The sequence below is a fragment of the Dendroctonus ponderosae genome, unplaced genomic scaffold, assembly GCF_020466585.1.
Source record: "Dendroctonus ponderosae isolate FM_Combo_2020 unplaced genomic scaffold, Dpon_F_20191213v2 Dpon_F_20191213_10, whole genome shotgun sequence".
NCBI lineage: Eukaryota > Metazoa > Arthropoda > Insecta > Coleoptera > Curculionidae > Dendroctonus > Dendroctonus ponderosae.
Window position 1 is genome coordinate 5,654,806 of NW_026017111.1, and position 19,596 is coordinate 5,674,401.

The 19,596-nt window shown below is 38.6% G+C and overlaps 2 protein-coding genes across 2 annotated transcripts; one reads left to right on the plus strand and one right to left on the minus strand.

Annotated features, from left to right (window-relative positions):
* The first annotated feature begins 63 nt into the window (after positions 1–63).
* On the plus strand, positions 64–3,093 carry LOC125502716 (protein LTV1 homolog). The gene is made up of 9 exons (XM_048661843.1): positions 64–411; positions 569–770; positions 903–1,064; positions 1,124–1,310; positions 1,372–1,495; positions 1,556–1,759; positions 2,341–2,448; positions 2,570–2,699; positions 2,786–3,093. The coding sequence occupies exons 1-9, from the start codon at positions 409–411 to the stop codon at positions 2,998–3,000; spliced, it is 1,335 nt and encodes a 444-aa protein (XP_048517800.1). The 5' UTR covers positions 64–408; the 3' UTR covers positions 3,001–3,093.
* Positions 3,094–3,478: 385 nt separating this feature from the next.
* On the minus strand, positions 3,479–17,379 carry LOC125502717 (E3 ubiquitin-protein ligase MYLIP-like). Its single transcript, XM_048661844.1, has 6 exons — positions 17,105–17,379; positions 7,793–8,149; positions 7,529–7,733; positions 7,110–7,314; positions 5,353–5,596; positions 3,479–4,358 (listed from the first exon to the last, which is right to left on the minus strand). The coding sequence occupies exons 1-6, from the start codon at positions 17,189–17,191 to the stop codon at positions 4,167–4,169; spliced, it is 1,290 nt and encodes a 429-aa protein (XP_048517801.1). The 5' UTR covers positions 17,192–17,379; the 3' UTR covers positions 3,479–4,166.
* Between the last annotated feature and the right edge of the window lie 2,217 nt (positions 17,380–19,596).

Here is a 19,596-nt window from a genome sequence, read left to right on the forward strand (position 1 = left end):
TTAAATTTTGCTGTGGTTGTCATTAGAATTTAAGTTGGCTTCATAGTTTGAAAAGTTGTATATTAACGCCCTAGATGGCGCAACTGATTTCTCTAGTACTGTGCAGTATGGAGAAAATTTGACACTTGTCACAAAATAATAATATCAATTTAATTTTTTTGGTGTTCTTTTGGAGTTTAGTAGATCAAATAAGTAAAAAAATAATTTTATTTTCTATCTGGTGTGCAGTTCACCAGTTGACACAGTCTTCATATCCACCATATCGTCAATTTGCGTTTGTCTCATAGCCCCATTTTTTTATATTGTCCTCGTTTAATTTGTTTGCTGGTATTTTTCTAGACACTAGAAATTGTTAAAACACTTCACGTTGCTTATTCGAAAGGTGTTTTTGATTATATTTCAGTAAAAATGGTGAGTATGGGCGTCAGGAGCAGGAATTTCATTCTGACGTTTCTCAAGCACGAGGGTCCTGCACTTTAAGCTATTATAGATGCAAAAATCCCACCAGTTTCGATTTGTCTTCAGCTGAACATGGAAGGAATTAATCCAAATATTCTCATCTTTACAGCCCAAAAAACACAAACTGAAGTCTGGGGTCACTTTCCAACTGGTGAATAGAAGCCAGCAAGATCCATTGATTACTGATGAGAATGCCCCGCAACATGTCTTGGTTCCAATCAGTAAGGACTTTAAGGAAAAGCGTAGAGAAGAGCAAATAAAGTATGGAGTTTACTTCGATGATGAATTCGACTATTTGCGGCATCTCAAAGGTAAGGAATGTCTTGCCAATTTCACCGTACTTACGGTCAATGTTAGTTGGTCTGGCACTGTCTATTCCTCAACTTTAAACATAATGCGGACAGCCACAATCCATGAAAGAAGCTTCGTTTTTTTATTTTCAGATCGCAAAGACAACCACGTGCATTGGCCAGACAACGTGGAGGAGCTTCTCGAGAAGAGGAAGCAGGATCGGGACAAACCCAAACTCGAACTACCATCATCAGTTTTCCCTTCCAAAGTGGAGGAAGACGTTGGAATGTTAAACAAAGCAGCCCCCGTGACTGGTTAGATAAACACATTGATGAGTATTTGAACATTTGCTACCCATGCTTCTTTACTGCAGGCATTCAGTTACAATTGGATCGAGACATCGTTGCGGCAATGGATGAGGATTTTGATTTTGAGGACGTCGACAACCAGTTGGAGGATAACTTTATGGATTTGGCTGGCAGTGAGGTGTCGGACGACGCTTTGGTTCCGAACCGCTTGGAAGACTTTCAATATGACGGTGAAGAATTAGACCAAATGGGGTTAGCAAGAGCGCGCTCAATTTATCCAAACTGTTTTTCATTTTAACATTATTCTGTTTAGGCCTTGGTCGGGTGATGATCGGCCATTTTCCAAGCCCAAGTCCAGATTTACTGAACACTCAGTATCAAGTTCGGTTATCCGAAGGAATTCAGAACTGCAGCTTTTAGATGCAAGATTCGAAGTAGTGAGTTGATTGGTCACAAATTGTTGCCTTTGAGCGGCTGGGAACTGATTTTTATTTCAGCTTGCTGCACAGTACGATCCAATTCACATCGGCAGTCTCGATACAGAAGAAATTGATGGATACGTACCACTCGACATGAACGACTCTAGAATCAAAGCTTGCTATGACGAATTTGAACAGTCGCGAGCTGTTAAAAAGCTGGATACCCCAACGTTTGACCAAAAAACAAAAGAATATATCCTGAAATTTCAAGACATTGGTGAAGTAAGTATAGTCTGTCCCATGCTGTTTGCTCGTGACGCAATAATTACCATTCTTTCTCTATTACTTGTCCATCGAACGAGACGGAAATTTGATTCTATTCGCGTATGTGTTTCAGCAAATTGTTAAAATTCCCGGAGGTGTGGAATTTTCAAGTTATTGATTTGAATTCTTGGCGAGTGTTGAAGTTTTTGCTTCAATGTACCGATACGTCTCGATACTGATAGGATCAATTTTGTGAGCGCGAACAACGGTTCATTTTGCTCATGTTTTCAACACAATCGTCTAGTATGAGTCCTTTTTTTTTTCAATTTTTTCGTCAATTCGTTATTGGACTGCAGGTTTACCAGCACGAAAATAACACACTAACGCTCACCGTTAATGCCAAGAACTGTACAATTGAGTCACACATTAGGGAACTCAGAATGGCAACCAGGCAATAGGAGAGAAAATCTTTCGAGCCAATCGGTAAAATAGCTTGGATCAGACTACAGTTTGGTGGTATCAAATAACTGTCCCATCGCTTTTCTGATAATGAAAGTCGAATATTTGAGTCATTGGAATTGAAATATCGCGATTTACAGGAGAGCGAGGAGTCAGAAAGTGAGGAAGAGAAGACCGTTTGTACTAAATCCGATGTGAGCACGCTACCCAAATACGTCAACTTGCCAACACTAATCGATGTTCCTAAAGTAAGTTTGTTGAATGTGATATTTTAAGATCGACTTCGCACGCTTCCAAAGTGAATTCGTCACTTTGGAAGCCTAAGTTGCAGACTCAAATCTTAAAAAATAATGCGTTTATTCACTTTAGCGTAAACAGATTCAGACCGATCGAGTTGGCATACCCAGGGATGTTTTGGGCAACAATCAACTCACCAGGAAGACTTTGGGGAAACTTGATGGGGAGAACGCTAAAGAAGAAGGTGCTAAATCTTTAGCAGGTGAGCGAAACTGTTCTAATCCCCAATCACAATACTTTTTCACGTTTTTTACTATTTTAAAAATGAACATTTTCTTGTTGCTTCAGGTAAAACCCTCGTCTCTCAACTATCCGAGCTGTCTATAAGGCCGAAAGGCGAAACTTCGGAGGAAAGAAGATTAAGAAAGAAAGGTCTCAAAGAGATTAGAAAGCAGCGGAGAATGGAGAAGAAACAAAATACCCTGCTATTTAAAATATGTAGTAAGCAGGAAGCCCTGATTGCCTTAAATAGAGGCAACATGCCTGGAACGAAGCTCCCGTAGATATCTTCATGTAAAGAAGTCAGCCCCGAGCCGAAAGGCAACGGATGTTCTTGTTATTTTTTGTGACTCAAAGAAAGTGATTTGTAATAGCAATATGCTGTTTTCGTGGGAAACTCCATCAGTCCTGTTGGCTTGTCCTTTTTCTGCTCAAATCAATTTTTTTTCAGAGCTTTCCCGTTGTCCGTCCTTTCCCTTCCTAAACCTCCACCGGCTAGCGTCCAGTTTTTGGCGAATTTCCAATCAAAAGGTCCCGTCAATTTCATCATTTCAGGTCAGTAGTTCATCATTTGTTTACTGTTGTTCACGTGTTTGTTAGTTTTGCAATATCGGCATATTTTGCTCAGGTTTTTTAGAGCTTCTGCCGCTGATAGAAAGGCGTCGACCTTAGTTTATCTGCTTGATAATGAACTGTTTTTCTCACTGACCTGTGAGTGTATTTTTCATGGTCAGATGCAAACGCGTGAAATCAAAAACCCAGTTTTATTAAGTATTTTATTGGTAAAACGTTTCGAACAAAATGAATGCCGACTCGGTCGGCACGAAGCGTCGGTAAAAAAGTCTATAATAATCAAAGTTACATACGTAACGTAAACTAACACTATGAATGCATTGGGGTATCACAAAATAAATTTAACCTACTAACACAGATGGGGGTTGGGGGCGTACTTTCGATATTCGAAATGCACACCCCACATTCAAGAGTAGCTTAGAATAGTACAAAATATGCTATTTTATGGTCTAGTAGAAGTAACCTATTGAACATTTATGTTATATGTTCTACTCTAGTAAACACACTTTGCACATATATGCCTATTTGCTTGCATCGATTACTGACTAAATAATGTGCTTGAAGAGCAGTTATTTAAGTATCTATATTGTCAAAACAGTTTTTGGCCCCATTCGCTTAAAAACTGAAAAGTCTGGCAAACCCAAAGAAAACTGGGAAAGAACGAAGGAGCCAGAATCAGTACAGTTGAAAGTTTTACACAGTAAAAATAACAAAAATCTCAATGTGAGACCAAAGTTGCGACTACGCAAATTCCCGTATTTCCTTCAGATCGTCAATTTACATCGAACGAACCGAAGTCAATGCTCACTAAAATACTAGATTAGGTAGAGTCGAGATCAAAACCATGCGGAAACTTATCGAAAACTCCTCGATGAAACTACCAGGACGGCATGTAGAGCTTGCGCGACTCGGTAATTTCACTCCTACAGAGTGGACAACGTTCGATTCGAGCCGCGCACGTCGAGCAAGCCACAACATGCGCGCATGGCATAAACACCGAATCCAACCGATTGTCCATGCAAATTTTACAGGTCAATGCTTCGATAATTCTGTTCAGCTTTTCGGAGTCCTGAAACAATTAAACGAATATTGAAATTAATCGTTTTATAGTTTTTTGTGTAAATCAGCGTTTCGCTTGTAGTAGTTGCAACCGCCTTCAAAGCGGATGAAACTAAAAAATCTGTGGAAGCTCCAGACTAGACCTGAGTAACTCAATTTTTCGGAGTTGGCGCAGTGCCACGCAAATGGCTTCGTGCGCCAACCCAACGCAACTGCGCAGTAACTCAGTTCCGTTGCTGAAAAAATGCTGATGACTTTTTCACTTGTTAGGGCAATTATTGGGGAAACTCGTTCCTTTTGTCGCTGTGAATAATTTGGTTTACTCAAATTCCGGTTTGTTCACTTTTAGGTCAATATTTCTAAACAAAACGCTCTCTCTGAACAGAACAACGCGTTTTTCCTAACGTTTTACTGTAAAATAGTGGCAAACTGCGAGTCGTTTATGCAAAAAGTTAAAAGATGGATTTTACAAGAAAAATCGTCGTCTTTACAGTTTGGTCTTCTTTATCGTCTTTTTCGAATACCCGTTTTACTTTTGAATTTGGGACAAAATCGAAACAAAGTTATCTTGTTTTCCTTTCGACAAAATTTAGGTTTTCTCAAAAAACGACCAGACAAAGCATAAGCAATCAATATTTGGAAAACTCGTCACCTTCATCGCTCTGAAATTAATTTAAGTTTCTTCAAAATTCCCGCATCTTCCCGTTTTAGACCAAATAGTTTCAAGCAATCGTATGCGCAAAAGCAATATGTTGATGGCTTTTTGTTAGATGTTAAAACTCCGCCACCAGCCATGACTTATAACTCATTAACTCAGAGAGCGGCAACAACTCAAAAGCGCAACACAGTGTTACCCAGGCCTACTCAAGACCCTCCGGTAGCAAATTATTTAGTCGGACTTCCACAAATGATTCGCTGCCGAAAGGACTCATTCCCTTTGAAGGCAGTTGGAGATAATATAACCGAAACGTCGAAACATTTCAATTTAGCTCAAAACTACTCACTTTGCAATGTTCTCCATCACAGCCATAACCGCATAAGCGAGGATTTTCGGCTTCCAGGGCTAATCTGGCTTGACTTTCCTGGTAAATGGCGCGACGTGCGTTGTCATACACTTCCCGACAAGTCCGTCTAATGTCGAACACATATTTCTTTCCCAGCGTGGAATCTTCGTTGAAAATCGAAACTATGGTGCCTTTCAAGTCTCTGATGAACTGGGCTGTTACAGCACTTCGAACTGTTTCGCAACTGAAAAAAAGCAATTTTTTTAATAGAATTCTTTAACAAAAAACATTCAAGCCGCATTTGAAAAGTGCGCTTAGCGCCGTGTTTGATGTGGATCCGGCCACGTGCACATTTGGTAGAAAGGATTTAAGCGTTAAACTCTATTTAAATATAAATCCAAATGTAATCCATGCATCAACAGAGTGATAGGGCTATTCATAGAAAATATGATTTTGTATTTTGGCAGCATTGGTTGTGCGCTCGTGGAAATTCACCGGAAAATCGCATTTTGTCGCATCGCAACAATCCAGTTCATTATTATACAGGGGAAACCAGTTGAGACGATAGCAACTTTTATGAAAATTTACATACCATATTTTTTCATATAACACCCTGTATATATTCAATAATGGCTTTAGGCAACAATGTTCTAATTGCCATGGTTACCCGTTATCACCGCCGAAACGTTCGTTCACTCTCGTGCCATTTCGTCGACGTAGTCGACGTGGAAATGGTGATTAGTAAACAGGGTGCGCAATTTGGGCAGGTGGAAATTCCAAAAATGCCCCGAAATTCCGATTTTTGTGCGGAAAATTGTTGATTTTCTTCAATAAAAACGCGGCGCCCATCTTTGTGCGGTATTTTACCCATCGGTAGTGCGATTTTAGACGAAAAACGGCGACTTTCCAATTTGGGAACTTTCTGACGTTTACCTGCCAAGCCAAGCTAAGTGGCCATATCGGCATGCGCCAAGTCGCAGTCATTGTTGCCAATGTTTGACATTGAAGTGTGTTACTTTAGGACTTTAACCGTTTGGAGGATGTTTTGGAGGTTTCCTCCCAGTGTGGATGGAGAAATGAGCCACTCAATGGTAGGTGCAAGTTTTTAACGGCTAAAGCTCCCACATATCGATTCACCTATTTTAAACCACCCTAACCCAGTATATTAGATCTTAAGCGAAATAGGCTCATAAACGATAATACGCTTATGCTTGCCTCTAATTTGACTCATTAAAGGGGCAGCGTTAGATGTACCCAACTACCGGTCGGGCGGAGATTTCCTTAATCGTTTCACTTTATTTCAATCAGCATGAATAAGCCCCGATCGATTGTCTTCATTTACGTAAACTACATGTAACCGAATAGTATTTATAGATATTGATTTCGCAATGTTACCTTCCTCCTAGATCATTATAGACTCACGGTACGATATACACGGTGTCCAAGATAAGAAAGGCCAGTATGGAGATTTGGAAAGCCGTAATTTATGCGAAGTTGATTAAATGGAAGAAAGTTGGGCAAGGCTAACAATTAAAGTTATTATAATACAGGAATTTTCAGTTTTTTTCCAAATAAGCTCCATTTTATTAGGTAATCTTTTAATTGTCCAACTTTTTTAGCATGTCTGGTTTCCGATATCCCCAAACCAGCCCTTCTTATCTTGGTTGTCGGTACTAGAGAAAAACGTGTTATTCTACTCTACCAGGAAAGCATGTCTATCATTTAATAATTTAATTAATAATAAAAACTTATCTTACCTATAAAATGCATGTTTTTCCGTAATGGCCCGATAGAGACTGCTGGCATTGTGGCTGGAGTCTAGTTTGACTTCCAAGAGCGCTTCCTTATTCTCGCATGAAAAATACTCCAGCTTGAAGGTTCTCCGATGGGACGAAGCGCTTACGATGTTTGTAAAGGAAATGAGCTCTTTTTCCAGGCTGGATTTATCATAAATCGTTATTCCTGCAAGGAAGCAAATGGAAAAACGTGTCAATCGGGTTTATTTTTAACTGAAATCCACGTTCAAATATTTACTTGTCGGCTTAGTATTTGGTTTATCAATGTAAAATTCAAATCACCGGTTATTAACACCAAACTGTTTACATGAATACATTTAAAATGTGCTCACTGTAATTAGCAAGAGAATGACGGGTATGTTATCGTTGTGTGTACCTACCATGAGGTCCGACGCCTAGGTATATATTGGCGGTGGTTTTCGTGAAAAGTTCCTCCCCGAAGGACTCAAAGTCGGATATTTCCTTCAGCAGCCAATACTCGGCAGTGGATCTTTTCATACCCTTCAGCTTCTTGTGCTCTCCAATAATCCGTTGGAGAAGATCGGTGGGCTTGGGAGTTTGGCAGTCGCTGCTAACGGTCGATGCCTGATGACAAAACAAGAACAATCAGCCTAAAAATTAATTAATAAACGCCGGTTTCTTACCTGTTCATACAGACTATGAGGAGGATGCAAAGAATCATAGTCTTCAGAGTCAGCTTGAGCAATCAGAGCTACAACTCTGCACGCACTGTCCCAGTCGTTAGTCAAAAGTCGCTTCTCAATAAGGTCTGATTTGGCATGAAGGAAAAACTGATGTCGGGTGTTTTCCTGCAGCAGCAGATGCGGTGGAACCCAGAATTTCACCCGCAGGGCCAGTCTTAAGGGCGAAGTATGTCCATGGCAATTCACCTGCCTATCTATGGGATTCCTCAGGTTTAGCCATAGTTCTTCGCCTTTGGCATTCTCGTACTTCAACCCGAAATAGTCCGATTCGTTGGCAATTCCCAGGTTGTTGCATATCTGGAACAACAACAAAGTTGCAAAAAACTTCAAGTTTGAACAGTTATTAATGATATCATGAGCAATTTATTGTATGTCCTAAGCCGGTGTAAAGGTCGAGATGTATTAATTGCGAACTAATCAATAGGATTGTATCATTAATTTCTATTTACGTGGTATGCAAATTTTGTCAAAATGGTTTTATTTAAATTGCTGTCGTCTGTTTCTCATTGCTTGATTTGCAAAAATGAAACCACAGCCAGTGCATTCCGTTAATTTCAGCCAGTTTTAACCAGCAGTAACTTCTGTTTCCTAGTCGTTAAGAACGTTTACTTTGCGAAAATAAAAAAGAATCGAAATAAAGGCATAAAATAGCTGTTTCCGCATGCCATTAAACGAACCGCGGATTTGCGTAAAGACAATGGATTAGTCCTCAGCAAGAGGAAGAAAATTCTTTCGAAAAATCGCTGGCAATTTCCATCGCCAATGTTGTTCTTTGCCATCTGGTTATTAAAAACCAGATTGCCTGAAAAAGATAAACGCCGGTTCGTGAGAAACGGGGTCCAAAGTCCAAGTCGTGGGTACTCAGGTACGATCCGGCCGTCACGGAGGCACACGCTTCGAAAGCGTGTATTTACTTGAGGTACTTTTTGCAGTACATCCGCAAAACACATCTACGATAAACCCGTAAGCAATAGTCTCTTCCACGCATTTTGGCAGTGACGCAATACTACTATTACTTCTCCACCGAGCTAGACGGAAATTTGATGCTATTAGCCTATACGCCTTCCTTCAATTTTTTCCTCCAGGTTTTTGCTTCAATTTATCGATACATTTACTATTTGTCTGTGTATTCTTTTCGGGTCTCCAACTCCAAAGCCGTATTGTGAGGGCGAACAACGGTTCTTTTTGCTCAAATGTTCACCACCATCGCTTAGATCTTCTCTGAGTTCCTCCTTTTTTCTTCTGTTTTCTTTACAATTTGCCTGCTGGTTACCAGCACGAGAATAACACATTTTATCACTACAGTTAACGACCAGTACTGTACAACTGAGGCAATTTAATAACGAAACCCAAAAAAGTATTTTATTTGAATTTTTTTTTAATTTTCAAAAAATTGGTTTTGTCCCCCCACACTACTTCTACCAAATTCCCAAAAATCACTCGATTTTTATTATATAAAACTGATGCTTCCATTCTAGAACGTAGCTTACATCGGTGGTCTCTCTCGCACACATATAAACCGATGATAAATGCACCATGGCTTATGCGTGCCACGTTCCAACTTGCCACCTTCACGGCTTAAATTTCTCAGTTTCAAACGAGACAAAGTTTAAACAATTTTATGAAATAATAATAAAAGTTTTCGCCCGCTTCATCAAAATGGGCAAAGCGACTATTTTCAACAGTTTTGAAATCTTCCATTTTCGAACGTTCTTTCAGAGCCAAAGCACTGAAATCAATCAGAATAACGCGATTTTTAAAAAAACGTACTTGTTAAAACTCTCTCGGCCAGAACAATCAAATAATTGGAACATTGTTACATGGTCGCGTAATTGGCCTCCAGCGTATCACGTTCTCGGGCTCTCCTCCGAATGGACTTTGATCGGGAATCTTGGTGCAGCCGCCAGCTTTTCAATCGCCTTCTTGAAACTCGTTTTTTCCCTAAACTATTTTCGGAATATCAAATGACTTGCGGCTGCAGCATGCTTCAAAGTGCATTCCCAACAACCAGCATGTGTTTGTCAACTTGCCATTGTTTACCTATACGATTTCGCGCAATTAACTATTTACTATGAATACAACTATGAATTGTAGTTCGTTTGGTTTTGCATGCTCAGGAATCAAGGGGATTAAAATTTGGGCAGTTATTGACCAGTTCTCATGGTCAAGTGGAAACTTTGTTTTTTAAAATTGAACGAGAACACGTTTTCTTAATTAACCATATCCAAACCCATCTTCGTTTTGCAATTGGTCGACTACCTTGCTGATTCTGAACTTTAACCGGGCCCGACATTAAAGCGCTTTAGGTGGATTAATTGTCGATGGCGCAATTTAATTGGGATACATAAATATTTTCGGTTTTAGGCATTGTTTCCAGCCTTAATCGATGTTATTTGTCAGCTATCTAGTTCGCGATTGTCGACTTTGTACCCGGTTGCTTCACGGTTTTCCGGCCGTTTCCAAGTGGCAACAGAAAGTCAGGTTTGCGACGAAACGAAATTGCATAGTGGGAAACAATGTGTTTCACGTTGAGCAATCCGGCAACAAATATTATGGAAAATTCACACAGGCAATGAACAACAGATGGAAGACTTAACAAAAGCCTCTGATACCGTCCACCAATGTTTGCATCTCGATTTCGAAGCTCGTCGACTAAATTGTGACTAAGTTGGATGTGTGGACTTTGCCCCAATGCGCCTACGGAGAGTCCACCGTTGGATTTCCGAGTAAATTGCCACCGTTCCTACCAATAATTACTGGCCGTTCTCTTCGAAGCATGCAATGTGCCGGTCAAAGTCCATTGGAAATCGCGATTATTTCAGCAGATCAGATTGCGTTAAAAAATCGCTTTTGCTCAAAACCCGAAAAAACCCGTTAGAAATTCCACCCAAAGCTCGTTCAGTGAATTATAGTCATTTGTTAGTTGAAACGGGGCATTAATTTTCATATTTTTCACCCACGCTCAAATTAAGTCCAATGGGAAGTTGCTATTTAGTGATTGAAATGAACGGTATTTTTACCATTTTTCTCATTACGTCAATCTTGTGTGGGGGAGTTTGTAAATGTAATTTATCATTTTTTCTATTTTGGCGAAGTTTCACTTTCGTTGTTCTGTTTTCGGGCTCTCTTAATATTGCAATATGTACTTGAAGGAGATTTGGGGGCAGGAAAATATATTATCTTTTTCAGGGTGTAACGTGTGTTCTTCCCAGAACAAAGAGAAGTAGCACGCGCTAAACCCTGAAGAAGGCAATAAAATTTCCACAAGCTTGCTAATCGACTGCAATACCGTTCCAACCTGTACCTAAATAACCTTTTTTGTGCATTAGGAAATTAACAACAGGATTTATTCAATTAATCGATTTTCATTATAGAAGGTTGGGTGGAGCTCGCCCTGCCAACTTTAAACGCAGGTCTATAAATATTTAAGTACTTTCATGCCGAAATGGTTTCATATCTGTGTAATCCATCAAGGTACATTAAGGGGACTATTTATAGGAATATCATACTGTTTCATATGTAGGTCAATCGTAAAAATCCCCTAATTATAGGTAACGGTAAACGGTTGAAGTAATTGATGGTTTCGCGTTTAGAAATGATGGACAAAATCCAGATGTTACATAATCTAAAGCTTCACTCAACATAAATGAATAAATATCAATAATCAACACCCAAGTGATATTTGCATAAAAAAAGCCTGAGGATAGTCTACCTACCTAGTCAAGTTCAGTCGCTTTCTCGGCAATATTGCGCAGTTTAACGATCGCTGATCAACAATTGACGAGTCGAAAAATTGTAAAAGGAATCCAAGACTGTGTAAAACTAGCCACATATAATTTCCTTGTTTTCTTAAGGACATTTCTTTGGAAATCCCGCCCCCGCCAGTTTATTCCTGGCACTCTGATTTTCATCTCTTATTGCAAAAGTGGTTTGGCCAATACAAATAACAACGCTAACCTTGTGGCAAATTTATCGCGGCACTGTGTGTAAACAGCTTTGACATTTTAAAGCGCGTTTCTGCATACATTCTGGTCTGTATTTACAACGCCGATGTGGCTTCGACGGATTAAAAATGAAAATTGCGAAAATTGGCTGGAAAAGTGGGTATTTTGAGCTCTGCTGAATGTTCACATACTCCAAAATGTGCAAGTAAGTAGGTATCAAAAGTATTAATTATTGCAAATTAAACTTCTCAGGCTCTAAAATGTTAACTGTTTATTGTGGCATTTTTCATAAAAATAGGCCTTTTCCCATATTTGAATTTAACTGATGAAAACAGCTTCAATAAATCAAAACGTGTACCGAAACTCCAAACAAACTGCTTACTTTGGTGGTAAAATGCAAATAAATACTGCAAAACGGCCGGTTAAATCCCGACTCATTAAACAAACAAGCCGCCATATAAAGAATTATTCCCCAACTAAATTAACCGGGGAGTTTGTATATAAATATTTGGATTGTATGCACATCAATTTAATAAACATGTCGCGATTTGATAGAATGCGATACAGCGAATATGGATTACAATTTCGTTTAGTCGAAATTAATGGATTACACCAGTTCGAATTGAATAATCAGATTTGAAAAGTGAAAAATATTGAAAATCGGTCCGGAAAGTTCTGAGCTTTCGGGTGGCGAAATACATGGAAATCAGCTCAGAACTTTTTTCTGACGACCACATCAGATCCAATATCATGTGGTTTTCATATATTTCCACACGCAAAAGCCCCGAATAGTGAACGTAGGTCAATAACAAAGCCCTAAAATGTAAATTAAAGGCCAAGAAAAACCCCTTGAAAACAATGTAGTCGACGTTTCCAAGCATCAAAGTAAAACTTAATTCCTCTTTCATCCCTTTCAGTCACTCGATCTCCAACAAAGAGCTTTTTTAAATTCTGTAGTTGATTCTTTAGGTGAATATTCGGACTAATTTAAGCTGGATAACAGCCGTCCATGCTCGATTTCTTTAATGGCTCTTCTTTCAAACTGATTGATTGAGTCGCAGCGCTTTCGAGAGCTCGAAAAGCCAAAAGAAGTTCAAAATTACCTTTTCACTTTGATTCGTTTTAATTTCGTTTCGTTTACTTCGACAGTGCGCCATTAAGCTAAGCAACAAGAAAGTGTGTCATATATTGAATTAAATTTTTATTTGCATTTTATTTAAATGAGCAACAGCATTTTCGAGTTGCTGATCGAAAAATTATTTTTTGTGCCCTAAAAACCCTCATTTCAAGACTCGTTGATTATGTCCAAAAGTTAATCATCCAAGGACCTTTTTCTGGTCGAACCTGCCGAAAGACTCCCCATCAGTCTCCAGCCATAAAAAACTGCTGGAAATGGGGTGAAATTAGTCAAAATGTTCCCAGGGATACGAAAAATCTCCGAAGATAAATAAGGGATAAATGCGAAGTCTCATTAGCGAGTTTAAATTGAAATAGGTTCGGCGAACGCCCAAGAAAAACGACTCGATATACAAAGTCCCGTCCGTAAACGATCATTCTTCGAACGTACAGGTAAAGCGATGTGCTTAAGAAACCGTTAAAGATGCCTGAAAAACTGTTCTTTGCACCGAGAATACAGAAACAGTTAGAGGATGTATTTTTGAATTTTCACAGGCCTCTGACATGTTTAACAGCCAAATGCGTTCGGAAACGGTTAGAAGCAGGTTTTTCATATTTCGAGAGTTTGAGATGGTTAAGAGGCCAAAACTTGGGCACTTTGCCGGTTGTTCTGTTCTTAACCGACCTAAATCCGTTCGCTCCGCAATAATTTAGCTGCTATAGAGAATGTAATGAAAAGAAAACACAACTTCCTGGTTGTTTAAGTGCCGAGTTCGTCGGCTCAAAGCGCAAACAACTCGCACGTTGCCTTCGTATTCCCATTCCGATGCACCACAACTAACAAGTCTCTCAATGGTTAAAACGTATTAAAAATAGACACAGCAAGCGAAAAAAAGACGTGATTAACTCGTCAGTTGGACACACTTTTTTGGATTTGAGCTACGCTTTTCTGCCTACACGTCCGAGGTAATCAGTCGTGCACACTTGTGGATTTGCACGATGCTGCTGCATGATCGTGTATTTTTGGGTTTCAGTTCGGGTTTTAAGTGGGGAAATGCTCAGCTGAAATCTGGAAATTGCTTTGGGTATAAACCCCTTATGAGCCAGATGTTTGATAATTAATATCATGCATTGTCCATATCCAAATTGTTTTCGAATTCCCGCATAAAACTGCAACATTATCGACAGAAAAACATCAACAGCTCATTATTATTTGAGTAAATCCGGCATTTTATCGCGACATTTGCAGGAAAAATAGGTCGATGGGAGAGTGAAAGCCTGATAACAAGCTGGGCTGGAATTATTTACAATATTAGTTTAACAATTATCGGTAAACAGCTTGCAATATTATATTCTCTGCATATCAGAAGCTATTAGCGTAATACCCCTAAGCAGCCGATTTGGACAGAATAATGGCCCATTTCCAGGACAATTCCTAAATTTATAGTGGCGTTTCAGTAATTTTTGAGCTCAGTAAATTAAATTGTTGGAACATCTTGCGGTTTTCTCCCGACATATTCCCGCATCGCTAACAGGGAAATGAGATAAGTGAAAAATTAACTGGCCTGAAAGAATGATCGTTTACACTTTCCTGCAAACGTCCTTAATGGCGCATAATCTCGTGGATATTTTGTATTCAGCCATTATTTACTGCCGGCTTAATATTTTGGGGTTACAACTGTAAAGCGGGAGTTCATCCAGGACTACTAATGCTGCCGCTTAAAGATAACGCCGAATTATACCGACATTAATTCTGTGTCCAGATCTCGATTTTTTCTACTGTTTTGCACTAATTTTCCTTCGTTTACTTTGTACTGTAATGATGATCGTTAAGCCGCAAAAATCAAGTATTTAATGCCGAGACCGGCTGCTTTGTTATCTTCAAACTGCAATCTTTCCAACTAACCAAATGGGGGCGCGCCAAAAACGGCTATTAAAATAAAATTTTCTCAAAAGCTCATATTAAATTAGATAGAGCTTCTTGCGGACTGTTGGCACAATTTCAATTTTGATGTTTTAATGGAAAATTTTCATTTCCTCGAAACTTGGCAACTTCAGCGCTCTTCTGCTGATTAAATTGACGGAAAAGAACGCGGTTTTCTGATCGATCAACGATTCGTTTTAATCAATTTTCAAATATACTGTTGCGAGAAATTTGCAAAAACATAATTTAAAAACGATAATAAAGGATCTTAAGAGCTTTACCTATGAATACATATTCCGTGTAACTGTGACAGCCAATGGCGGAACTCAAGTATGTGGCAATGTTTTCCATTCTTGCAATTTCCTCAACATCCAGGGTTGATCTTGGCATTCAATAATCGACAGCAGAGGCTTCACTTAACTTGCAGTGTGAATTTGGTTAACTTTAGCCTAGTGGTTTATTTTTTATTCACTTAGGAAACTTGCAAAGGTTTGTACCGTTTCTCCGTTTTTGTTCCCACTTTTATAATTGCTTATTTGGGGTTAAATTGCTTATATGCTATACTGGGGATGCAAGCTTCAACAATCGAAAGAAGAACCTTCTCTTAAATGCCAGGGTGAATTTGCATTCATTCAGCCAAATGGTTTATTTTTTATTAATTTAGGGATCTTCCGAAGGCTTGCGTCGTTGGTCCACTTTTGCCTCGTCTTCCTTTATTGCTCATTTCTGAACCCGGGTGTGCATTTGGATGCGGTCTTCAACAAGGGAAGGAAGAATCTTCACTTAAGTCACAGTGTGAATTTGGTCTTGTTCAGCCAAATGAGTTATTTTTTATGAATTTAGTAATGTTTCGAATAATTAAGTCGTTTGCCCGCTTTTACCCCGTCATTATTTATTGCTCATTTCTTAACACCCAGGGTAGACATGAGAATGCTGGCTTCAACAGTCGAAAAACAAACCTTCACTTAACTTGCAGGGTAAATTTGGGTCCCTTAAGCCTAGTGGTTATTTTTTATGTATTTAGGAAACTTGCGAAGGTTTGCACTGTTTGTCCGTTTTTGTCCCCTCTTTTATAATTGCTTATTTCGGAACATCCAGAGCAGGCCTGGGGATGCAGGCTTCAACAATCGAAAGAACCTTAAAAGCTTAAATCCCAGTGTGAATTTCGATTCATTCAGCCAAATGGTTTATTTTTGGTTGATTGGCGCGGTTGGCACCTTGTTGCCCCGTCTTTCTTTATTGCTCATTCTTGAACATCCCGGGTAGACATGGGGATGGAAAGGAAAGGCTTAACGTAACATTCATTGCAAATTTTAGTTTATTTCGGCCTAGTGGTTGGGCAAATAATCATACAGAGTCCCCATTTACCACTTACTTCTTTTGTCGTGCGCCACGAGTCTATCGATTTTTTTACATTCCTTGTTGTCTTCTATTTTGCCGAGTTAGAGCGGAAAAACCAAAGAAAAAATTATGCGTTTACGGACATAATTTGTTGTGAAATTTTCTACTATTTGATGCCGAACATGCCAGAAAAATAGAGCCCTCCTGTATATGCAGATGAAAATGTTGATTTTTATTACATAGTTGATATCAAAACAAGTTTCTGCACTTGAATGCATTTCTATGAGTAAAGCAAAGGTTTACTGTGCAAATCTATTCATATGATGTGGAAATTATATCTGAACAGTCACATGCATAATTTTTTGCTTTTTGTTCTTCAACAATGCAAAAAAGTACTGCATGGTAAAACTGATTCTACATTAACGCCCGGCTATTTTTAACATTCTCCACAAGGATGTGGATCTAGCAACTTTATCACCGTTAAACAATTGCGACAAAATACTTGAACATCGGACTTTGGACTACCTGTAGAAATTGGACTTTGGACCGGCGTGAAACGTGCTTCAGACGGATCATGCACCAGCCCATTCCTTATACCAAGTTTGGAGGTATTTTTGAAAATTTCGAAAATGTTCTTCAGCCTGGATGAGAGCAGGCAACAACTAGTAGGCTTTGTTTAGGGTAGCTACCCCTGTCAGGCAATTGTTTTTCTAGAATTTCTTCCACTCCTGCCCCTGTCAGCACGAGAAAGCCACATTTTCTCCAATTTTTATATTTGAATCTAATTTGATCATTGGCTGAATGAGGCTTGTGCTAACAAAACCTGCTGTACAGTGAACTAACAGAACACAGCAAAAGACAATGCGGCGACTGACATCAAACAAAATCAAATCAGTCACAAGCTCTAATTGTTTTTTTTTAGCTTACCTTCTCTAGGCATTCTTGTCCAATGGACTTGAGATCAACCCTAACTTCAAGCACCACAGAGTTGGCTTGGCTGATAAGACACCACATTTTGTCGGGTTTTTCAGTCAATGTCGATGTGAAAACGCGGTGAAAGAGGCGAGTCTAAGTCAGAAAAAGTCTGTATTCCGGTTAGAACTGGGGAGATTTTCGAAAAAATCGGCGACAAATCGAAATTTTCAGCGCGCAAAACACTTCCATACTATGCGACGGATCGCGAGGTTTTGATCGAGCGAGCCAAAGTGATCGTGAGCTAGTGTTTTGTTTCGCGCGACCAGCGTTGCCAAGTAATACCGGAAATACTTCGATAGGCCACAACAGACAAACTGTCGCGCCAAGGAGTTTCTGGCGAAATTCACCAGAAAAAGTGCTTTTGGATGAACCTGCACGCGTTAAAAAAATGTGCACATGCCAGACGGTTAATGAGCAACTTTCCTCAAACTCACTCACTCACTCAACTGGACCGGAGAAAAATGTCGGAGTACGGGCCAAGAAAATTGGGCCTATAGTGGCAACAGTGGCTCTGGATCAAAAGACCTACGTCCCAACTCACTCCCAATCGGTTCATCCATGAGAAGAAGCGACTGGATGGCTTCTGGCAACTCCCGCCTCTCACGTTTTATATTTGCCTATAAACCGAGTGTTGCGCTTTCCAAACGGCGACTCAAGGGGAAGTGTTTTCGAATTTTGCAACCCTTTGTCTTGTTGCGGGGTAAATATTCCCCTTTGTCGGGTCGCAGACGGTCACATTTCGAGCAGACATCTTTTGTCTATCGTATGTATGTTATTCTTCTTCGTCGATGTATAAATTCTATTACGATCCCAACATAAGGGATTTGGATAAAAACCCCTATGTCGGTATTACTCTACCCAATGTTCGATTTATTGGCCAGTAAATTGGGCCAATTATTTAGGGTCACCAAGCATCAACGTAAGCGTAGTCCTGCGATCGATCAATCGTACGATTTATTGCGGATTGCCCAAATTTTTGGGGTAATTTTTGGGGTTATTTCTTGTTTGCTAACTGTGCAATGATGAATACAGTGCTCTTTGAGTCTTTTGAGTGTCGATTTACTCATTTTTTTATTTGTGACATTTTTTAAAATTTGAACTGGTTTTAAAAAGTTTTTCAATCCGATTGAGGCCCAGTTTGAAGGCTGTTTTTGCGGTTATTCAACAGAGGAATTTTTGCTCTTTGACTTTTTTGAGTCTCAATTTATTCAATGTTTTTCTTCATTTGCGACAATTTTTTGAATTTGAACTGGTTTTTCAAAAGTTCTTCAATCCAATTGAGGATCAATTTTGACGATGTTTGAAGGCTGCTTTTGCGATCATTTAATAAAGGAATTTTTGCTGTATGAGTCCTCTGAGTGTTGATTTTAGAAGTTTTCGTCGATTTTTGGCTATTTTTTCAAAAATTCTTCAATTCGATTGAGGATCAGTTTGAATACTGCTTTTGCTGTTATTTAATAGATACATTTTTGCTCTACCATTTCTTTGAGTGTAGATTTACTCAATGTTTTCCCCGATTTTTGACAATTTTTTTAAATTAAGTTTCGTAAAACGTCTCGTGAAACAAAATGAAACAATATAAACGTTTTCCAAAACACATTTATTACATCCGTTTGAAATCAAACGTGTACATACTTAAACAGTAATACACAATTTAACGAAATAACAAAAACACTGAAAAACAAATGCGTGAAAATAGTCAAATAAACAACAATTTGAACAATATAGCACACAGTGCTTTTTTCGGGTATTTGAAAAAGTCGCATTTTAATGCGAAAAATTTTAGTTATTTTAACCTCAAAACGCCTGTAAAATCCCGAAACTAAATTTGGAAGCATCTTGTACATTAATAAGTGAAAATACTAGTGATGGGAACTATCGAATCCAATGTCTAATCTAAACTATGGAATTATTCGAAGGTTGCAATTTTTTCGAATAATTCGATAGTGATGTTTCATTCAGTGATGGGAACTATCGAATTATTTGATAGCAGTGTATTATTCATTTGTTTTCTAATTTTCGGGATAATAGGATAGCTATAATTTGGTTGAAATGAACGAATTAAAATTAAAAAAAAATAAATTTCTGTTTTTTTTCAGACATTCAAAATTAATATTTAAAAAATTTGGTTTTTTTAAATTAATTTATTAAAAACGTGCTATATTTTCATTATGAATCAGTACTCCAGTCATAGTATTAAATATTTGCAGTTTTAACTATTTTATTTCAAGAAAAACAGTAAATACAAACAATACAAAAATTAAATTTATAATTGATGTTTAATTTAAATAAAACGAAAATATGTATATATTTAAAAGTCAAACATTGCAATATTATTATTCAAAAATATTATTGTCTAAATTTTTCGAATCGTCGGTTCCTACGATTATTCGATTTTCAAAAGATTATAATTTGTAACTTTTCTATACTTCAATAAATAAATT